At 45.6% G+C, this 20,207-nt stretch overlaps 1 protein-coding gene across 1 annotated transcript in view; it reads right to left on the minus strand.

Annotated features, from left to right (window-relative positions):
* Dct (dopachrome tautomerase) overlaps nucleotides 1-14,988 on the minus strand; it is a 38,923-nt gene extending 23,935 nt beyond the window's left edge. The window contains 4 exon segments of the mRNA NM_001427268.1: nucleotides 2,572-2,738; nucleotides 3,203-3,303; nucleotides 5,508-5,807; nucleotides 14,253-14,988. Of these exon segments, the coding sequence (NP_001414197.1) occupies nucleotides 2,572-2,738; nucleotides 3,203-3,303; nucleotides 5,508-5,807; nucleotides 14,253-14,547 (863 nt within the window). The 5' untranslated portion in view covers nucleotides 14,548-14,988.
* Between the last annotated feature and the right edge of the window lie 5,219 nt (nucleotides 14,989-20,207).

The following is a 20,207-nucleotide window of genomic DNA, read 5'->3' on the forward strand; positions in this document are numbered from 1 at the left end:
GCCCAAGCAAGAACACAGGAGTAAATGTAATAGTAATTATCGTTCAGTTTAAAAGACAGGGACAGGTTTACAGGCAAGGTGCTGACAACTGTAATTGTAATTGAGCTTGGAAAAGTTAAAGGGGTAAAATAGTAGCTTCTATTACACAGCCAGTTTAGAGGGAATATCTGCATAGAGCTGGAAAAAGCACTTAGGACAACTGGAGACACACAGGAAGCCAAAGAAACAGCTATAATTATACAAATAAAATGTAGTAATAAAAAGTAATAAAGTAAGTAGTTATTCGAGTCTTAAATACCTTGATTTGATTGTCCTACGTTGGATACACACATGCGCACATGGTAATCAATATTATACCCCATATTTGTATAATAAAAATAATACTCGTCCCTATGCTTATTTACATGAATGTATGTACACATGTGTGTGTGGGTACAAAAACCTGAGGGTCGCATTTCCTTAGCTAGAAGCCAGCAAGTGCCAGCAAGCCTCTTCCGCTCCTCCTCCTCAAGCTGGTCCTTGAGATGGGCTTACAGACCTGCCCGGGATGCCCAGGTTATCAAGTTTGTGCTGGGATTGAAACTCTGCTTCTCACAGTTTCTCATCAAGGACTTTCTTAACCACTGAGCCGGCTCTCTGTGCTGTGAAATAATCATTTTTTTTTAAAGTGCGAAAGCAAAAAGCACATTAGGAACTGTGTGAAGACAGCTGGAAATGAATAGTTAGGTGTTGAATGTGAGGCGGAGAGGAAGGGTCCACAAGGTCTGCCGCTGGCAGCCTGGAATCTCAGAGTACTGGTGTGTGGATGGAGGTAGATCCTAAAGACATTAGTGCATGGGCTACAAAGAGTGAGGGAAAGAGTGATGCATAGAAAAGACGAGAACATGCAAAGACAGAAGGTGCCAGGACCCCAACCTCAGCAACCAAGGCCTCCCAGGCATCATTTCCCAGAGCGTTCCAGTGAGAGCCGTCTGTGAGATCAAGGGTCCCAGAATCAGACACGTCTGCGTTCCCACAGATGATTGGTAATAAATTCATCTTCATCTAGGGCAGCTAGAAGATGTTCCAAATATTTTTTTAAAAACACACTTTGAACTCAGTGTTCTTTAGACTAGTGTGAGCACAGAAACTCCTCATGTCACTTATGAGTAGACAAAGGCACAGTGCCAATGGCGCTCTGTGGAACTCAGTGAAGTTGAGAAAGGGTATCTAAAGCATCAGCTGAGGTCTAACTGAGGGCTTGAGGACATGTACAGAACACAGAAGGTATTCCTATGCAGGTCCAGACCCCCCCTGAACACACATGTACCCCGGGACAGGTCCCTCACCACACACATCCACCCAGCACAGACCAACACCTCAGAACAACTATGTGCCTACAACCAGGGAAGTAGGCCCTGAGGTCACTGAATGACATGATATAGGAAAGCAAAGTACAACCTAAGACATGGGAATCTGGAGAGAAAAAATAAGAAGGAAGGCAAAGGAACCTCTTGGGGAATCCTTTTCTGAGCCACGATCATTTCCCCTTATCCACAATTTTGTTTTCCATGGTTAGTTCCCTGGTCAACTCTGCTCTAAAATATTCTGACAGTGTGCTGAGAAACCGGAGCATCGAGAGAGATGGCTCACATAGGTCTTCTTTGGAACACTATAATAATAGTTCTGTTTTCTCGTTAGTTATCGTTGTTGATATCTTCCGGTGCCCAATTCATAAATTAAATTTTGCACAAGTAGGGAGAGTCAGAGACACAGCATCCGGTGCTATCTGAGGTGTCAGGTAATCTGGGAACCCTGGAATGGAGCCCCAAAGGCCAGGTGGGATTACCAAACTGCACCTGCACAGAGACTGAGTCCAAGGACACTTTGAAGAGGGAATCTTTCTGGACTCTGGGTCACTTATTTTCTCGTGCAGCCTTCAGGGATTGGGAGCTATTGTTGAGCCTCCCACATCCAAGGCCTGTGCTTGTGTCCCACACAACTCCTCAGGAACCTGTGACCCAGATCCACCACCTTCCCTCCAGAGGTTTCTCTAGAGTGGTGCATGATGCTCCCACACCTAGGCCCTGCCGTCTATCCATTCCCTCCTTGCCATCCCCCACAGCCAGCCAGAGTCTGGACCTCTTTCTGTCTCAGAAATATCAGCTCTACACCCTTGAGGACTTGTCCTGACTCCCTTCTTGGCTTCACGCACACCACTATTACAGAACTTCTCAAACTGCTTGGTGATTTATTTACCACAAATTGATCTCTGTGGATGCAGAAGAAGACCTGGCTCTTATTTCTCCATGTTCCCAGCAGAGTTGCATCACCAAGGATGTGCTTGATGATGATCGGCAAATGGTGGCCAAAGGCTAGAACTGCTCCAGGTTGTAAAATGGTGCTCCTGATCTCAAAATACAATTTCCGTGCATCTACCTTCCTGATTTCAGAGGTTTAATGCTTAAATTCCTGCCTCCCATAGGAAAACTGTCTTCAGAAACATGTAAACATAACTCATGTCCCACAGACAGAGAAATATAAAGAAACATGGTGTGCATCACCTAGAACTAAGAGAAAGTGGTGCATTACCTGTCACACACAATCTCCCAGGTAGAGAACCTTGAGTTCTGACTAATCAGGGTCGGGTCATCTTGTCTCGCTGCTCCGAGCAGCTCATCTGTGCACACGTCACACTCATTCTTCCCGGTGGCAAAGTTCCAATAGGGCAAAGCAAAGGACTCGTTGCCAATGAGTCTCTAAAAGCAAAGGGAGGGCCCGTCACTTTATGTATGTGTCTGATGCTACACAAAGGCGTCCAAGCAAAGACTGGCCTGCTCCTTGGCCAAATTCACAGTACAACTACAAATACCAATTGGATTGGCAAGGAAATATCAATGTAAAGATATAGCTGTATATATTCACATAAATATACAAATCTCACATATGCATTGTGCATACATGTAAATATGCACAATACATTTGTTCTGCCTTAATACAGAAGGAAATCATACATTTGCAACAATGTGCAACAGTATAGGTAATTTGTCAAGAGAGCAGGCTTTAGATGCTCACAGAGGGAAAAGAAAGCTATCTGAAACACTGAGGGTATTGGGTTGGTTTTTTCCCCCACTGGTTATCACTGAAATAAGTGTACTAAACATCATTTACTTCTTGAATGCAAATCCTTTTTAGATACAGAGCACACACAGTTTTGACCAACCTGGAGCTCTCTTTCCAGCCACAACAAATGGTACCTGTGCCATGTGACAAAGGCAGGCCCTTGGTGAGAGAAATCAATGGCCTTATAGGGGCGTCCTGGACCTAAAACAGTTGGGAAATAGAGATCAGAGAATAGAATACTTAAGTTAAACCTTAGCAGAGTACATCTGTGTCCAAAAGGACCACAGTGTTTTAGTTTAAAATCCATGTATCTAAACAGCAATGATAAGAACAATAACAAAGTTTCAAACACAGCACTTTGACAAACTAGCAACTTTCATTCCTCAAACTTTTTTTTTCTTTTCTTTTCTTTTTAGCAGAGAGCTGGAAAATTCAAGTCAATCTCAGCAGTCAGGGTCCTGTTACAAATTTTAATTTTTACACAACAATGCATTACAATAAAATGCTGTCTAAAAGTGTCAATCCTTAATACCTAAATGAAATGCATTTTAAGGATTTTCTGACTTGCTCTTTAAAATCACATAAATTTATAACAGAGGAACTACTTAATAATGTAGCAACTTCAACCACACTCAGTGCTAATGCAGCCTTTATACATCCAAAAAGAACTTTTCGAGAATACTGCCTCACCCATCAATCAGCTAGAACCACAAGCTGACAAGCATGGTCACTGAGACCAGAAGAGGAAAAAAATATGCTGGAACCAATTTAGCTGGCCACTGGAACTGTCAATTCCAGCGAAGCGCTTTGGGCAATTTAACGCCCTTCTTGCTGCCTGCTCTCCATCCATCTTCCGCCTTTCACAGCAGCTTTTGATGGTTATGCAGAAACTTCAGCTCACTTTAGCGCTTTCAAAGTACCTGTAATAACTTCAGAGAGCCGAACAGACGTGAATATAAATTCAGCTCCTAGATAGGACCAGAAACTATAGTTTTCCTTTCCTCTTGAGAGGCTATCTTCTCATAAAGCAAAAATTCCTCAGAGTAAAGACAGGAAAACGATAAAGGCTTTTAGCCTCATCTGTGGATAAAGGAAGATGGATGCTTCCCCGTGAGGCAGGTTTTAACAACGCTCACACTAAAAGCAGAGCATCTGTCACTGATGCTGGCCACACCACCTTTCTAAAAATTCGTTTTTGACTAAAGAAAAGTTTCACGTTTTCTACACAAAACGATGAGAGGAACGCCAAAGGCTAGGGACTGGTGATGTGCGTGAGAGAAGGAGATGCTGAGAGAGCTGCACCACCCCTAAGGCACTCAATGACTTTGTTCACCCTGACCCAGGGAGGGGACCCAGAAGTAGGGACAGCAGCAGAAATAGCCAAGTGTATAGGCTGCTATGAAAAGAATCTAGAATGGACTCAAAGTCTCCTAGAACAAACCAATGGCTTCTCCTCAGACCACGGGTTAAATAGGGGCGAAGTTGTAGCTGTTTGATTGCTGAAGTGTGACTGTCAACTTCCTGTGCCATATCCCAACCAGTCCTCACATTTTTTAGGTTCTGGGGGAGTCCTCGATATTTCACAAGCATCATTTCATTATGATAGTGGGGGACATGCGCACCATAGCGCATGTTGGGGTCAAAGGACATCTTCATGAAATCCAAGAAGCCTCCCAGCATTTTGAAATTGTGTTGTCAAGGAAACATTTAAGCAGAGCCGTAGCAACGTAGAGTTCCCACTTAGCATGTAGATGATTATGCCTGCGTTAGATGCTTTACAAAGTGGTGAAATGAGCTGATGCCCATGGCCAGCAAGAAGATAAAGACCCATGCTACTTTAGTCTGGACACCTGAGTTTGATCGACCACATCAAAGCAGAAGGAGAGGACAGTGATCAGAAGATGCCACCTGTCCTACAAGGAAGCAACCTCAAGCGAGCATCCAACTGAAAACCTAAAGACATGTGAGTTCAAGGGGTCCCCACATTTCTAGTACAGATACTGCAATTCAGGACAAGGAACTGCTGTGCTCCTTGGCATGGGTTCAGTTAATTCTCTACTTTGAAGAAAAGGCCAGAGCCAGCTTTAAGCCAAAGTTGATTTTTTTTCCCCTGGACTCAGAATAAATTTGCCTCTACTTTGCTCAGGTCTTTGAGGATTAAGTTTCACAGAGAGCTAGGATTAGTCTCTGAACCAGGAATATAAACTAGAGAGGTTTGAAGTATCTGCGGAACAGAAAGAAACTGCCTCATTTGAGCTACAGGCGGTGTTTGGTAATTCTGCCAGACCCACCTCGCTTGAGGTTGCTCCCTGTTAATTAACTTGTATCAAATGACTTCCCATCCCATATCCCCACCCAGTCACAAGCCTCTAATAATGCATGTTAAGCCAATGGGGAAAACCCACCTAATAATGTGTCTCGAACAGAATAATAATGGAGCCACACAAAAAAGTCATACACGCTGCAATTGGCAATCTGGGGCTGGGTTCCGTTGGGCCCAAGCAGCCCCAGCCAGTGCTGCGTGGTGATCACGTAGTCTGGGTGGATAGTCTTCTTCGCTAGGTCTAAGGCGCTCAAGAACTGCTCCCTCTCCTGGGCAGTCAGGGAATGGATATTCTGCCTTAGGACTGGTGGCTTCTTCTGATTACAGTCGGGGCCGGTCCAGCCAAACTTGCAGCCTCCACAATTATAACCAGCAAAGTTTCCTGATTTAAAAAAAAAGGGGGGAGGGGGAGACAGGAAGTAGGTGTGAGGTTATACACTTTGGGAGAAAGTTCTCAATTGGAATTCCAGGTAGAATGTTCCAGAAGAACAGAGATTAAGAGTGGGAACGAAGGGCGCTGACACCGGGAAAACTATGACAGGACACGGAGGGAGAGAAAACACCGGATAGGGTACAGGGGCCTCCGAGAACCCAGGCCCCTCGCTGCTGCCTTGTTTTTGGGCTTGCATCCTCTACTACTGTCTGGAAACCATATTAGTGTTAAAGCAGACAAGGAGAAGTGGGGAGAAAGAGGAGAAGAGGGAAGGAGAGGAGGAGGAGGAGGAAGAAGAGGAAGAGGAGGAGGAAGAGAGAAAGAGAGGAGGAGGAGTGGGAGGAGGAGGGGGGAGGGAAAGGAGGGGAGGGGGAGGCGGCTTCGTGCCCAGAATCTCAGCATGTGTCTAGCTTTGGAAATCATGTTTTCAACATAGCCATTAAGGTAAAATTGGGGAAGGGGAGCAGCAGCCCCTAGCCCCGTAGGACTGTACTCTACGCAAAGGGAAGCTACATGAAAACACAGCGATCGTCGGGAAGCCCAGGGGAGAGGTCTCAGAAGACACAAGCCCTGCTCACACCTCAGGCTTCCGCTTCCAGCACTTGTAGAAAGTCACTTCTGTGGCTTCTGTCCCTGCCTGCAACGATTCGTTGCAGTGGCCCCAGCAGAGGAACTCCTCTGCTCTTGGGTGTCCTGGAGCTATCTCTTCTAAGGTCCTCTGCACACCCCAACCTGGTCTAATTTTGCTAATCCCGGCTGTCTTTGCCGGCCCACACTACTTGGCCGGCGCAGACTGATCCACAGACTTAATGAACAATCCCGGCACTCAGGAAGCACAGAAAGGTGGATCTCTGTGGGTCTTTGAGGTCAGCCAGGTTTACATAGTGGGTTCCAGCGTGAGACAGCCAGGGCTACACAGTGTGATCCTGTCTCGAAAATAATAATAATAATAATAATAATAATAATAATAATAATAACAACAATAACAACAACAACAACAACAATAATAATAATAATAATAATAATAATAATAATAATAATAATAATAATATAGCAGCAACAATGACAAACAAGCTGACTTGCAGAATTTGGGTGGCATCTAACTTTAAAAATGCCGGTTCATTTCACAAAGGAGACAGCATTAAGACAAAAATCGATGCTGTCTGGCAAATCATAAAAGTGAATTAACCGCTATGATGTGGAGATGTGCAAATTCTTTAGAATTTCTGTCCGCAACAAAGCAACTCTCCCTTCCCACACCAAGAGGACAAGAACTAGTGAGAAAGTTCTCAGACGCCCCCCAGGACTGGCGGCTAAGCCTAAATTCTTTACTTGCCTTTGCCCTCAACCTCGTGGGTTTTCTGCTTTGGCAAAATCAACGGCTCATTCCTTAGGAACACTGAGAGGGAAGGTCTAGCTGTTCTTCCCCAAGAAGATAATAGTCTTATCTCCAGAAGATTAAAGGGCTGACTCCAAGTACTCAACGCCGATGACCAGTTCCCGCTCATTCTGTGCTTCCGCCTCACAGCCCTTTTACTGCATCTTTCCTGTGCCCGGAACACTTTTCCAACGTCCCTCCCTGTGTAAGCTACGTACCCTGCTTTTAAGTTCAAGACAGATCACCTCTATACCACATTTGGGAAGAGCTGATTGAGGGGTATGGAACCCAGGGCTTCAGCCACTGATCTGCATCCCCAGCCTGGGACCCAGAACCTCAGAATGACCTGAGCTGTGTTCCCTCAGCCACTTGGAAACACTGCTTGTTTATTTATGTATAGTCATCAACAAGGCCTGACTCAGTGGTGGAGCACTCGTTTTCCATGCCCCACGTCATCAGGAAAAAAAGAAAGAAATACCTATTACCCACTGGGGTAACTTTAATTCGGATAGCTTTTCTTTTTTTTTTTTTTTTGAGAAGTGATCAGAAAAAAATTTATATTCGAAGAAGAATACTTACTACTCAATTGCTCACTCGGTCAAACTTGCATCAGTTTTTAAAGTCTCTGCTCAGAAAGCTATAGTCATCTCTCTTCAGTGGGAAAGAACCCAAGACCAGTGGACAGGAAAACATGCACACAAGCAAAAGGATGTGAGTGCTTTTTGCTCTGCGTGTGTGTGTGTGTATGAATGTGTGTGTGAGTGTATGTATGTGTGTGAGTGTGTGAGTGTGTGTATGTGTGTGAGTATGTGTATGTGTGGGTATGTGTGTGAAAGTGTGTATGAGTGTATGTGAGTGTGTGTGTATGTGAGTATGTGTGTGTATATGTATGTATATGTGTGAGTGCGTGTGAGTGTATGTGAGTGCTTATGTGTGAGTGAATGTGTGTGTATGTGAGTGTGTGTGTATGTGTGTGTGAGTGTGTATGTGTATGTGTGTGAGTGAATGTGTGTATGTGAGTGTGTGAGTGTATGTGAGTGTGTGTGAGTGAATGTGTGTGTATGTGTGTGTATGTGAGTGTGTGTATGTGTGTGAGTGTGTGTGTATGTGTGTGAGTGTGTGTGAATGTGTGTGAGTGTGTGTGAATGTGTGTGTGAGTGTGTGTATGTGTGAGTGTGTATGTGTGAGTGTGTGTGAATGTGTGTATGTGAATGTGTGTGTATGTGAGTGTGTATGTGTGTGAGTGTGTGAATGTGTGTGTGAGTATGTGTATGTGTGAGTGTATGTGTGAGTGTGTGTGTATGTGTGAGTGTGTGTATGTGTGTGTGTGTGAGTGTGTGTGTGTGTGCTTGTTGTTGTTTCTCATGTCCATACGCATCTTTGTGGGTCTGTGTGCATGTGCATATGTGCATGATAAAAGTCATCAAGCATCTTCTACCTCTCTCCACTTTATTTTTGAGAGAATCTCACTGAATCTAAGCTCACCAAATTCAGCTAGACTGTCTGGCCCACAAGCTCCAGGAACCAACAACCCTCCTCTGCCTTTGCAGTCCTGGAATTCCAAGCGCACATGGAGAGCTGGGGAAATGGCTTGTAGATTAACATCCCTGCTGCTCTTGCAGAGGGCCCAGGTGCATTTCCTAGCACGCACACGGCAGCTCACAACGGTACACAACTGCAGCTCCGGGGGATCTGAGACCGTCTTCTGGCCCAACCGTGTACATGCAGGCAAACACCCATAGACACAAAATAAAAACAAATAAATATTTTTAATAATAAAGGGGTTATTGGGTTTGGTTTGGTTTGGTTTGGTTTGGTGATTTGATTTTGTTTGGTGTGGTTTTCACGGAGGAGACCAGAGGGAAATGGAGGGCAGTTAGCTGGGCTGTCTGAGGTGACTGTCTAGCTCATCCTGCTTGCTGAACCTTCATTTACAATGATCCAAGTGATCAAAACTTAAAACTTTTAACACTTTAAAGTTTATAGTTGGCTTTATGTTATCTTAAATAAAACATTCTCTTCAATAAAGTCATAAAACAAGGTCAATGGATTCAGTTTCTCTCACTAATGCTTCCTACAGATATTAAAATCATTAAAAAGTAAGAAGATAATAGTAAAGGTCTTTTGTATTTTGTTTTGTTTTGTTTTTATAAATACAATGAGCCGGGCCCTCTGGGCGGCTCTGCATGGTTGGCCGGAGACCATGGTTGCGTGTCAAATGTTTTACCAGCAGAGACGTCTCCTCCATTCATTCTACTTAGTTTTTTGAATGGACTAAAAACAGCCCTAAAAAAAACATTTTAAATAGTAAGAAAAAAATCTTAAACGTTCTAGCAGTGACTTTAATACACTTTTAATTCTCACATTAAAAGTCATGAATTATTTCTGACTCGGTTATCTATGTGGTAAATAGCACACTGCACATCGATACCTAATTACGGACAGCACTAAGCAGCGGGTGTGAAATTGAGGATGTTCGCAGACGGAAGGGGATACATAGGAAATTCCATACTCTCGACATAATCCTTACCTGAACTTAAAATTTTTAAAAAAAAATACTCTTTCCTGTAAAGAACAAAAGGAAAAAATTGGGGTCTCTCAAAGATGGGTACATAAGATTAAAATGCATTATTCACAAACATAAAGTTGCCAGTATAAATGGGATAAATAAAAGATAGTCTATTCTAAGAAGTGATCTTAAAATGAATTTCAGTATGCTTTCCTCTGTCCTCACAGCTTTTTATATTTTTAGACAAGTTGTTACTCCTGGTGGCTTTGAGCTCAACCTTTCTGAACGTATCGTGTCAAAATAAGAGTTCTGCGCTACAGAGTTTTGTGAAAAATTAAGTGTGGTGCTGTAGAGCCCAGAGAATGGCATCGGGGCTCAACAGGCTCCATGCCAAGTGTTGCTGCTGATAGTCTTAGAAAGCTCTGCTTTTCAAGTGGAAGAGCAATGACTTGTCTTCAGCTATTGCTACCTCGATCCCTTGAGCATCACGTCCCTCACCCCCTCTCTATACCTCATGGGCTCAACACCCTGAGTATAATGTCATTCATAATGAGATAAAAGTCATTTGAGCGAGTGATGGAGGGAAGACCAGAAACTGGAGGACGGAGGCATGTATTAGACACTGGGAATGGAGACACAAACGAGGTATCACTGGGGAGTAGAGGGGGTGGGGACGCCTGCTCGAGAGGCAGCGGCACACCTGGAGCTGCAGGAAAAGTAGAAACAGAAAGAAACAAAGTGTTGTGGCATGTCAAAAGACAAAACAAACACTCCTGACTCTGGAGAAGACCCACAGGGCTTCACAACACCGATGAGCACAGAAGTGGGATGGAGGCACACACACAAACACACACACGCACACATGCAACTACTCACCAGAAAATACTTGCTACTTATTGTTTATAATCCAGAGGTTTACTCAGTTTTAAAAAATTCCTTTTCTACATACATATGCCGTCCCTCCTGTTTTAGCTTACCAAGGACCTGGCCTGAACAGTGTATCAAAATACTGAAAACTAGCAAAATGCAACGGCTCTGTTACTCTTTCAATTTCCTGGTTGTAACTTGCACCAGCCTAATAGGAGTTAGTCTTCTCCTTCGTGCACAGGCGGTAAGAAATACAAGTAGAACTCATTTTAAAAGATTATGTTTGCTGCTGGGGTGGGACATGGGGAAGGGAGGGAGGGGATGATTCCAATCTATCTCACACTGAGTCAAATCGTCCGTGAGGAAAAATTAAACTTAAACAGTCAAGGGGGCTAAGTCCTCTCCTGACTTAGAACCAGGATGGGGAAAAAGAAAACATCTACACACCACAAGTCCCTACATGCGCTGCATGGCTTAAACTCAAAACGCTATTAGACTAACTAAGCTTAACGAGCACCGATTAGTGAGTTTACAAGGAACTCTAAATAGCCTATCCCTTTTAATTAGAGATTCTATTATTTTAATAACAATACTCTGTGCTCACACAGGTTCTTTCATCTGCAGAGCTCAAAAAGATTTTACAAGTGTGGCTTCATCATTATCCCCATTTCAGAGATTGGAAAATGAGGCACTTAGTCATTGTACAAACAAGAAGTTCTCAGCCAACTGTTCAAAAACTATTTAGTGCCCAAGGATTTCAAAAAGCCCAAAGGTACAGCTGCAAGTAGCATCTAAATGCTAACTGTCAGGTAAGCCACAGAAGAAAATGGCCAATGCCAAAATCTCCTGAAGCATGTGTGGCTCCTCCTGATAAATCTACTCAGTGCTTTTTTCCCGATTTATCCCAACCAATTATAGAGAGATACTCTATAGGGAATTGAGACACCAAATTTGCTTATTTTATTTTAGTTTTGTAGTTTTCCTTGATGAGGCTAAAGCTTCTCTCGCCAGCCTGTAGTAGAGCGTGGAGCAATTATTTTCTCGAGGAATCGGCGAAATGCAGAGGTCACCAGCATTCTGCTGGCCACACACTAATTTCCATCTCTGCCCTAGAAACTTCAGGTTGGCCAGGAGAGTCCAAAGTGCTCCATTTGCAAATGCTCTGGACAGCTCCCAGAGCCAAGGGCCTTTGGGATGCTCAAAGTCAGGTATAAATTGCACATAGTCCCTGAGAACCACAAAGACACTACTCAAGGAAGGCAAATCACTCACTCTTTAAAAGGGGAAATAAAAGAACATGTCTTTGAAACAGCTGGCCCATCATCAAATGATGGCAACTATGTAGACAAAGCAGCTTTCCATTGCAAGTCTCTAAGACGGAGGGGTGGGGCAGGGAAGGAGACTGAGGATGTAGCTCAGTAGTAGACTGTCTGCTTAATGTGTGTAAGTCCTGGGTTCAAGTCCCAGAATAAAAAAAAAAACATAATGAGTTGAAAAGGGGAGGAGGAGAGGTAGTGGGATCAACCCACAGATGAACCTGAAAGAAACTGTTCAGTGAAGTAAGTCCCCACTGTACAACACTGTCTGGTTCACCCTCAGTGAGGCACCTAAAGCAGTCAGCTAACCAGAGCGGACAAGAGCACTGTGGTTACCAGGAGGGATGGCAGAGGAGGAAATATAGAGGCTCCACTGAATGAGTATGGAGTCACAGTGACAGACGGTAAGTTTTGGATATCCACTCTCTAGCATGGTGTTGTACACTTATGAATGTGCTAACAAGATAAAGCTCGTGTAAAGTATTCTTGAAAAAGGCAGAAAAGCAAGAACACAAGAAAACCTGTTGGAGGCATCGAACATGTCCATTCCCTTGACTGTTGTGAGAGGAACAGGACTGTGAAACTGTGCACATCTACGGACTTGCTGTTATACATGTTGATTGTGTGCAGAATCTTGTGTGGAAATCATACTTCTTAAAGCTAGATAAAAAGAGTAATCTGTCAAAGTATTATGAACGGTACGCATTAAGCAGCCTTAGCACATGTGGTCTGCAGTGCAGAATGAGCAGTGGTCGGGAGTGAGTCAGAGACAAAGAAGTCTTAGAAAGGAGGTGAACCACCAGCGAGGATGGACCCTCGAGGGTCATCGAGGCTGGTGGGTGGGGCGGCTGCAGATGCAGACTATGCCCTGAGGAAGGAAGGCCTGCTTCAAGGAACTGGCCTCTGGAAATGTGATGTTTTACATCTGAAACTTGTGGAGGATCATCCTATGCCTGACCCATTCCCTGTTTTGTTCCTAAAGTAGGTCAGTTTGACGCACGTTTCTGCTCCTTCTTGCGGAATATTCAAAATACTTCCTGGAGAAAGAGACACTGCAGACGAGCCTACTCTTCTGCTATGTCCTGTGCTTTCCCCTTCCGAGTGCAAACTATAAAAAGGAGGTAGGATGAGGATGCTGCTTCCTCTGACCTGCTAAAGCATTCTGCCCCAGGACTCTAAAACAGGATGCTCAGCCTTTGAAAAACACAGCATTTTGCCACCTACTGACCTGGAAATAATTCTCACAGGTGTCTCTGGCATGCACAAGGTTCTGGGTTCTTCTCTCTCTCTCTCTCTCTCTCTCTCTCTCTCTCTCTCTCTCTCTCTCAGTACTTCTAACATAATAACTACTTTATTACAGAATGATAAGGGCAGAACTTTTGGACTGCTCACACCTTCCCTCTGTGGTAGCGTTTCTGACGCTGACATAGCTGGAGTGCGCATACTTTCCTGGGTTTCAGCATCACGTGTGAAAGCAGAAATTAGCCAGAAGGGAAAGCTCCTCAGAGGAGCATCTTCTGAGGGCTTTGTTGGAAATGCTGCTTGCAGGAGTTTTACTTTTAATGCCCTGCCAGACTCTGAGTGTTTATTACAGCTGTGCCCGGTTTCTGGAAACCAGAAGTGGGATAGAGGAGGACTTAAGAAATCTAGAAAAGCAGAGAAAAATGTATATTTCATAGAAGCAAGTATTGGGAGAGACCCTGGTTGCAAAGGAAGGACAGTGGGCAGGTCTGATACTGCCCAATTGGAAATTAGACAATGGTAGAAGGAAGCCTCCCTAATAGCACCTCTCTGAGGAAGTTTCTTTGGCCCATCTCCTTAACTCTGGAAAAGTTACAGTCCAGTCCTGGCTTGAACAAGGCAGAAGGGCCCGGTCTGTGGTCTATTCAAATCCCAAGAAATGCTGAGAACAGCTCTGTGGCACCTGCCTCCTCTGCGCCTGCCCGGTGCCAAGCCGCACCCAGCGCCTCAGCAAGTGCAAACCCATTGCAGGAGAGGTCCCGATCCAGCTTGAAAGGACTTGTTCTCATTTCAAAGCAGGCTCCCCATTCCTGTAGCCTCCCCTCCCAACAAACAAGCCAAAGGTATGTTGGCATGTGTCCAGAAACTCAGGCGTGGCCCACGCAGTGTTGACTTAGTTTTCATAAGTACATGTACAGGGCGTGAAAGGTGTTAGCATCTGAATGAATAGACCTGCCAACCAGAAGCAGCTAGCCTAGCAGTTCGTCACCAGTGTCGTCTCTCCCTCAGAAGGGATCGCTCTCCTCTCTAGGATTCTCCAAGCTCAAATGCAGTGACAGCTGGGCCTGCCCAAGTGTCCTCACCTGTGCATTTGCAAGTCCGGTTGAAGAATTTTCTTGGCCACTGCTCACGGTCATCCTGATTTCGAAGGACGTAAGGGCCGCTCCAGGGCCTGGTGTCTGTCTGCACCTCGGTGCACTGGCCGCGACCGTCTAGAAAGCCGCATATGTTGTTCGCCTCGGGGCCCAGGGGCGGGCAGCATTCTTTGTTCAGCACGCCATCCAAGGTCATGCAGACGCGGGGAAACTGAGCCCGAGCTCCGAGCAGAATTCCGCAGCCCAGGCAACCCAGCAGAAGCCCCCATCGCACGAGGCCCATGCCTTCTTAATTGGGAGGCCCGGCTCGGCTTCCCACCTGTTTTCTGTCTGGCTACCCTCCTTGTCTTCCACTCCTGAGTTCTGGGGCCTTCACTCACTCAAAATCTCCTTTCCTTTCCTTCTCTCGCTGTTTAGTTCTAGCCCTTTCCTCTCACCCTCTCAGAATTCCCACCTAAATCACAGAGCCTACACGTGTGCACATGTGTATGCGCACATGCTATTTTATGTGACTCAAACAACTAACACAAATTTAATTTCATCAGAAGCTCCTCTAACATCAAGTTTAATGAGGGGCGCGCTTCTCGCCAGTCTTCCTTGTTAAATCGGGCTCTGTCTAATTGAGTTAATTTACAGAGCGCTCCAGCTGTACGGCTTATTATGCTGCTGTTTCTAAGCCTCCTCCTCTCCGTAGCCCTTGACCTTAATTGCCTTGAACTCAGTTCAAAAGCCAAGCACCGTGTTGCCTTTATTCTCTCCGGCTCGCCAAGCCACGGGGCCCCCGGTGGGGCGTGGGGGAAGGGCTGGGAGAAGCCATCATTAAGGGGATTATAACCAGAGAAATCCTCTTTGTTAGCACATGACCCCAAGTGCACAATGAAGCTGATAAAGTGTCTGGCTTTGTGTCAGGAGGGCAAAATCGGCCTCTTTATCGGGCTCATGGGTCCCAGCCAAGCTTGTGACCTCAGGCCTCCCCGTGCGTCAATAGATACAGCGAGCATTCCGTCAAAGCCCCTTTACAGACCTGTGCATTGCTAAGCACTTCTCCCTCATGACTGCTGGCTGACATGGGAGAGGCCGCCACAGGAGATCACGCAGCCCCCCCAAATAAAGAAACGCTTTTTAAAGCCAGTATACAAGGAACTGCTTTGTTTGCACAATTAGGAGGAATCCTCTTGCTTCCAAATAACAACCCCCTCTTCTCCTGCTCAGCACATCCCTGAAGCAGATTTCTTTTTAATTTGCAGAAAAAAGTATGCCACCAATTATTCCCAATTGTCAATTCTCTGTAAGGAAGGCAAAGGGACAAGTTGGAGAGGGGCTTGCAAGGAAATCTTTTGATGAGAGTGAAGTTTGGCATAATCAAGCTTTAATTTAGGAAGGAATGCCGCTACATGTTTCCTCCAGGGTACCATGGACAGTGGTGGCCATTTGCAAGAGCATTTGTTCCTTCCTAGTGCAAACAGGACTATCTTGGTGTCATGAGATCTGTACCAACTGCTGACTTAAAATTATTCCAGTTGGCATCTGAGAATGCCTTGTACATGAATGTAAAGTGCCTTATTAATTTCAAAGGAATTCTTAAGGTTGAGAAAAGTACACAGCAGCCAGGTGGATACTCCTGTCAGCGTTCGGAAAGCAGAGGCAGGGGGATCTCTGTGAGTTGGAAGCCAGCCCAGTCTACACGGTAAGTCTCAGAACAGCCATGGCTATGTAGAGAGACTGTATCTTTAAAAGAAAGAAAAAGAAAAGGAAGGAAGGAAGGAAGGAAGGAAGGAAGGAAGGAAGGAGTACCCAGATGTCCTTATACGTGTGTTCTGTGCTACCCCCTGTGATATTAAGCTGTGACTAAATCAATAGCAGTTTGTACCTCTGGGTTCTGGACATTGAATCAGACTCTTGATGATAGGTTCAGGACATCAGTGCATGTGTGCGTGCGTGCATGTGTCCGTGCGTGCGTGCGTGAGTGTGTGTGTGTGCGCGCGCACACACATGCCTGCATACAGCTGTGTGCACTTACAGTATATGTGTTTTGGAAGGCATGCATGTGCATGTTTGTATATGCATGTGCAAGTGGATGCCACAGATCAACGTAAACTGTTTACACACTCACTTTCCACTTCGTTTTTTGAGACAGAGTCTCCCACTGAACCATTGGGTGGTGGCTGACCAGAAAGTTTCAGGGTCTAGCAGTAGATGATGGGGTAGTAACAGCGGGAGACCATGTGAGTTCCTTTCTTAGGCTTGACCATGCTCACACCATAATACCTAATGGTGGTAAAGACTTAAAGGCTTTTTGGACCCCACTCCAAAGCATTGACCATGACCCCACTGTGTGTCTGCCGACTTCCACTCCGTGTCACCACTGTGAAGCCTGGTGTTCTGCGCAGTGGTGACATTCAGGGGATGCCACCATCGAATTTCTAGGATCCTGAAATTGAGGGACTTTCCACATTTCTCACATCAGATGGACCACATGCTGTGCAACCCAGGTCATCTGAGGCTTTACATGGAGGCTCTCACCTCACCCTAGGATTCCTTCCCTGGTCCTGCTCTGAACTATGAATCTCAGACTCATGGCCTCCTAGAAGGGTGGGTCTTCCTCCCACCACAGCCCTTGAATCTTTGATTTCTCTTCCTTCCTTCCCTGGAAATGTTCTCTGAAGCACTGAGAGTGAAATCAAGAGTGGTGCCCAGAGTGGTCGGCAGGTCCCAGTGCGAGCGCTTCTGGCTTACATTAGGATGAATACAGTAAGGACAGGAGGTGGGATCCAGCATTTAGAAGCTTGGCATTGCCATACGCTCTCGCACATGATCCATCAGGTGCAAGCCTGGAGGGTGGCTTGCCCGGACACCATGTGTATGTAGATCTCACATTGGCCTGAGAACTCTTTTACAACAGTTCTGTACCATAGAGTTTGGAAGGAGCTGAACTAGAAGGTCCTGCTGGATCTTCCCCTGCCTGCCTCTCTGTCTTCCTTTGCTGGGCAGAATACTACGGTCACTAGTGGACAGACCTAGTTGTGGGAACTCTAGGCCATTGCACTGCCATTTCTTCTGCCTTAAATAGCCTCTCCTGGCTTCCTGTCTCTGGAGCATCAACCGCTGAGAGAAGCCGACCTTTGCCATTCACTTTGGTGTCCTCAGTCAGGACACCTTCCTATCACAGTACCAGGCTCATTTTCTTCATGGTCTATCTAGTCACTGGCCCAAGGCTACAGGAGAGGAAGAGGAGGCTGGAACCTCAGTTAACAGGGCAGCGGAAGGACTGTGTCCCTCTGACCCCAAGGTCCCAGTCTTCACAATAAGCTGTGTTACTACATTTCCCTTCTCTCGGGAATTAGTTGCAATACTTCTAAATAAGAAAAAGAAGACTCTTGCTCTTCTTACTCCCTCTCTGTCCCTTCTCTCCCTATTCCCCTCCCCCCTCCACATGCTAATGGCCGTCCTCTACTGCTTCTGCTTCTTCTTCTGCTTCTTCTTCTTTTCTTCTTTCTTTCTTCTTTTTCTTCTTCTTCTCTTCTCTTCTTCCTCTCTCTCTCTCTCTCTCTCTATATATATATATATATATATATATATATATATCCCCTTTCTCTGTCTCTACTCCCTCAACTCCCCTCCCCATGCCCTAAATAGACTCTATACCATACTTTAAAAAAGAAAAAGGAAAAGGAAAGTTATTTCTTTTTTTGATGTTTTAAATGTATCTGTGTGTGAGTCTACATTAACGTATGTGCACCAGTGCTTCCATGCAGGAGCCTGCAGAGACCAGGAGAGAGCATCCCATCCCCTGAGACAGGAGTTACGGGAAGTTGCGAGTTGCCGTGCTGATACTGGGAACTGAGCCTAAGTCCTCCACAAGAGGAGTGCATGATCCTACCCACCGAACCATCTGTTCAGCCCCGTGGAAATTTTATTTCTTCCTCTCCTACTCTATGCCGGGTACTGAAGCAAGCTTGCTTCTCTACCTATCGCCATCTCATTTAAACCACAAAGAGGGTTAGAGTTCAGTCCATAGAGATCTTGCCTGGCATGTGTGAGACCTTGGGTTCAGTCCCAACACCTCAGAACGCAGGTATGCATGGTGATGCATATCACACAGTACTTGCAGTGTGGAGGGAGCAGAACTCAGGCTCATCCTCAGATACATAGCAGGTCAAGCCAGCCTGGGCTACCTTTAAATGTACAAACAAATCCAAAGGGACTTCTCCTTGAAGCTTAGGTGTTTCCAGTAGAAATTATTTTAACATCGCTACGCAATGGCGGCAGCTCATTGCAGTTGAGAATAAGGGATCTTGCCTGTTGTAAGGATGCAGGCCGATAGGATTTCCTGGAGGAGGTGGGGGCGTGAGGATCACAAGTCTGAGAGTAAGGGATCCAGTTCCTCCAGCTTGTCATAAACTGAATTCCTGTTCGTGTCGAGGTGTCAGCCTACATTAATGTCTGTTATAACGAAGTATCATGTGGCCCTGAGGTTTATGAAATCATCAAATAGGCTTCTCACTGGAAGAATTTCTCTGCCAGCCCAGAAAAACTGTGCTTCCTCAGGGCTCCTGTCCCGGACCTTCCAGTCTTTACAAAAGGGAAGGTCTGCAGGCCTCGAACAGCAGAATCCAGGAGGACAGAGCATGGGTATACCGAAATCATTTGCCACCAATAAGAACTATAAAAACCGACGGTTCCTATAAAGAATGTTGTGAAACTTACCAGTGTTTGAACATGGATTTCTTTTGGGCTTTTGGATGTATTTCCTCTGGAAGCTTAGCTTGGCAAACTCTGTCATCTCCTAACTTTAAAAGCGTTGAAGAAAGAAAATAAAGAGGCCCTGAGAAGAGAGGCCACTGTGCCTCAGAGCTAGGTGGTCTGAGAACAGGAGAAAGCCTCTCTAGGAAGCCATCCATCGCATGGTCTTCTTACAGCGTTTGAGACAGTAGTGCATTTAAAAGGAAGGTCTGTGGGCATCCCCTCTGCTGCCAGCACCTAGCCCTGCACTGCCCTGAGAACTGAACACACGTCAAGGATGATGAGGTAGACAAAGAGAATTCACACACAGAGGCTTCAAAGCAGGGTGCAAATCCTTGGCAGTTAGGATGGCAGTCCTTCCTCCAAACGAAATCGGGAAGCTACCTTGATGCTGAGTGAGCCACTGACCAGGACTCTCTGTCTTAGGCTCCTTGCTAATACTGCTGAAGAGAAAACGAGCATCTCTCTTCTGCCCCCCAGCAAGCTGCCTGCTCCTTTCTCTGACTGAAAACCCTCTCAGTGTTCAGCCCCTTGCTGGATTCTTCCACGTGATGTGTCCTGTCTCTTCTCTACCGCACATCTTGGGGACATGAGGTCAGTTTCCTTTCCGACAGTGTCCAAACTGCTTCCTAGATGCTGGGTATCTTCTATTATGACTTTGTTTTCTCTGTCTAAGCTCTTTTCTTTTCCTGGTGGCGTGACGGGCTGTGTGACTTCTTTTACGTCAGCTTTTCGCTTTCCTATGCAGCTTTGGTAGGCTGACCTAAAGGCTGTGCGCTACCCCTGCTGGCACTCACCGTGGGCCTGGGGTCTGCCCTCGTGGGCCCCCTAGTGCTCAGTGTGTCATGTGGTTTTGTTGCCTTGCCTGACCCATGGGAATTTGCTTTGGGTGATTCTTTTTTTTTTTTTTTTTTTTTCGGAGCTGGGGACCGAACCCAGGGCCTTGCGCTTCCTAGGTAAGCGCTCTACCACTGAGCTGAATCCCCAGCCCCGCTTTGGGTGATTCTTACATGCACCTCTGCAGTTTAATGAGTGATTTGGATACGCAATTAAGTGGCTTCTGTTTCAAAACAGAGATCTGTGGGAAGAAGAGAACAACTCTCCTTTTGACCCATTCTGAAAGGAACCCAGTGACCATGCCTATGCACTTGCAAGATCAAGACAACTTTAGCACCGGCTTATAAATGTACTGTTAAGATC

This window comes from Rattus norvegicus, chromosome 15 (assembly GCF_021556685.1).
Source record: "Rattus norvegicus strain SHRSP/BbbUtx chromosome 15, alternate assembly SHRSP_T2T, whole genome shotgun sequence".
Taxonomy (NCBI): domain Eukaryota; kingdom Metazoa; phylum Chordata; class Mammalia; order Rodentia; family Muridae; genus Rattus; species Rattus norvegicus.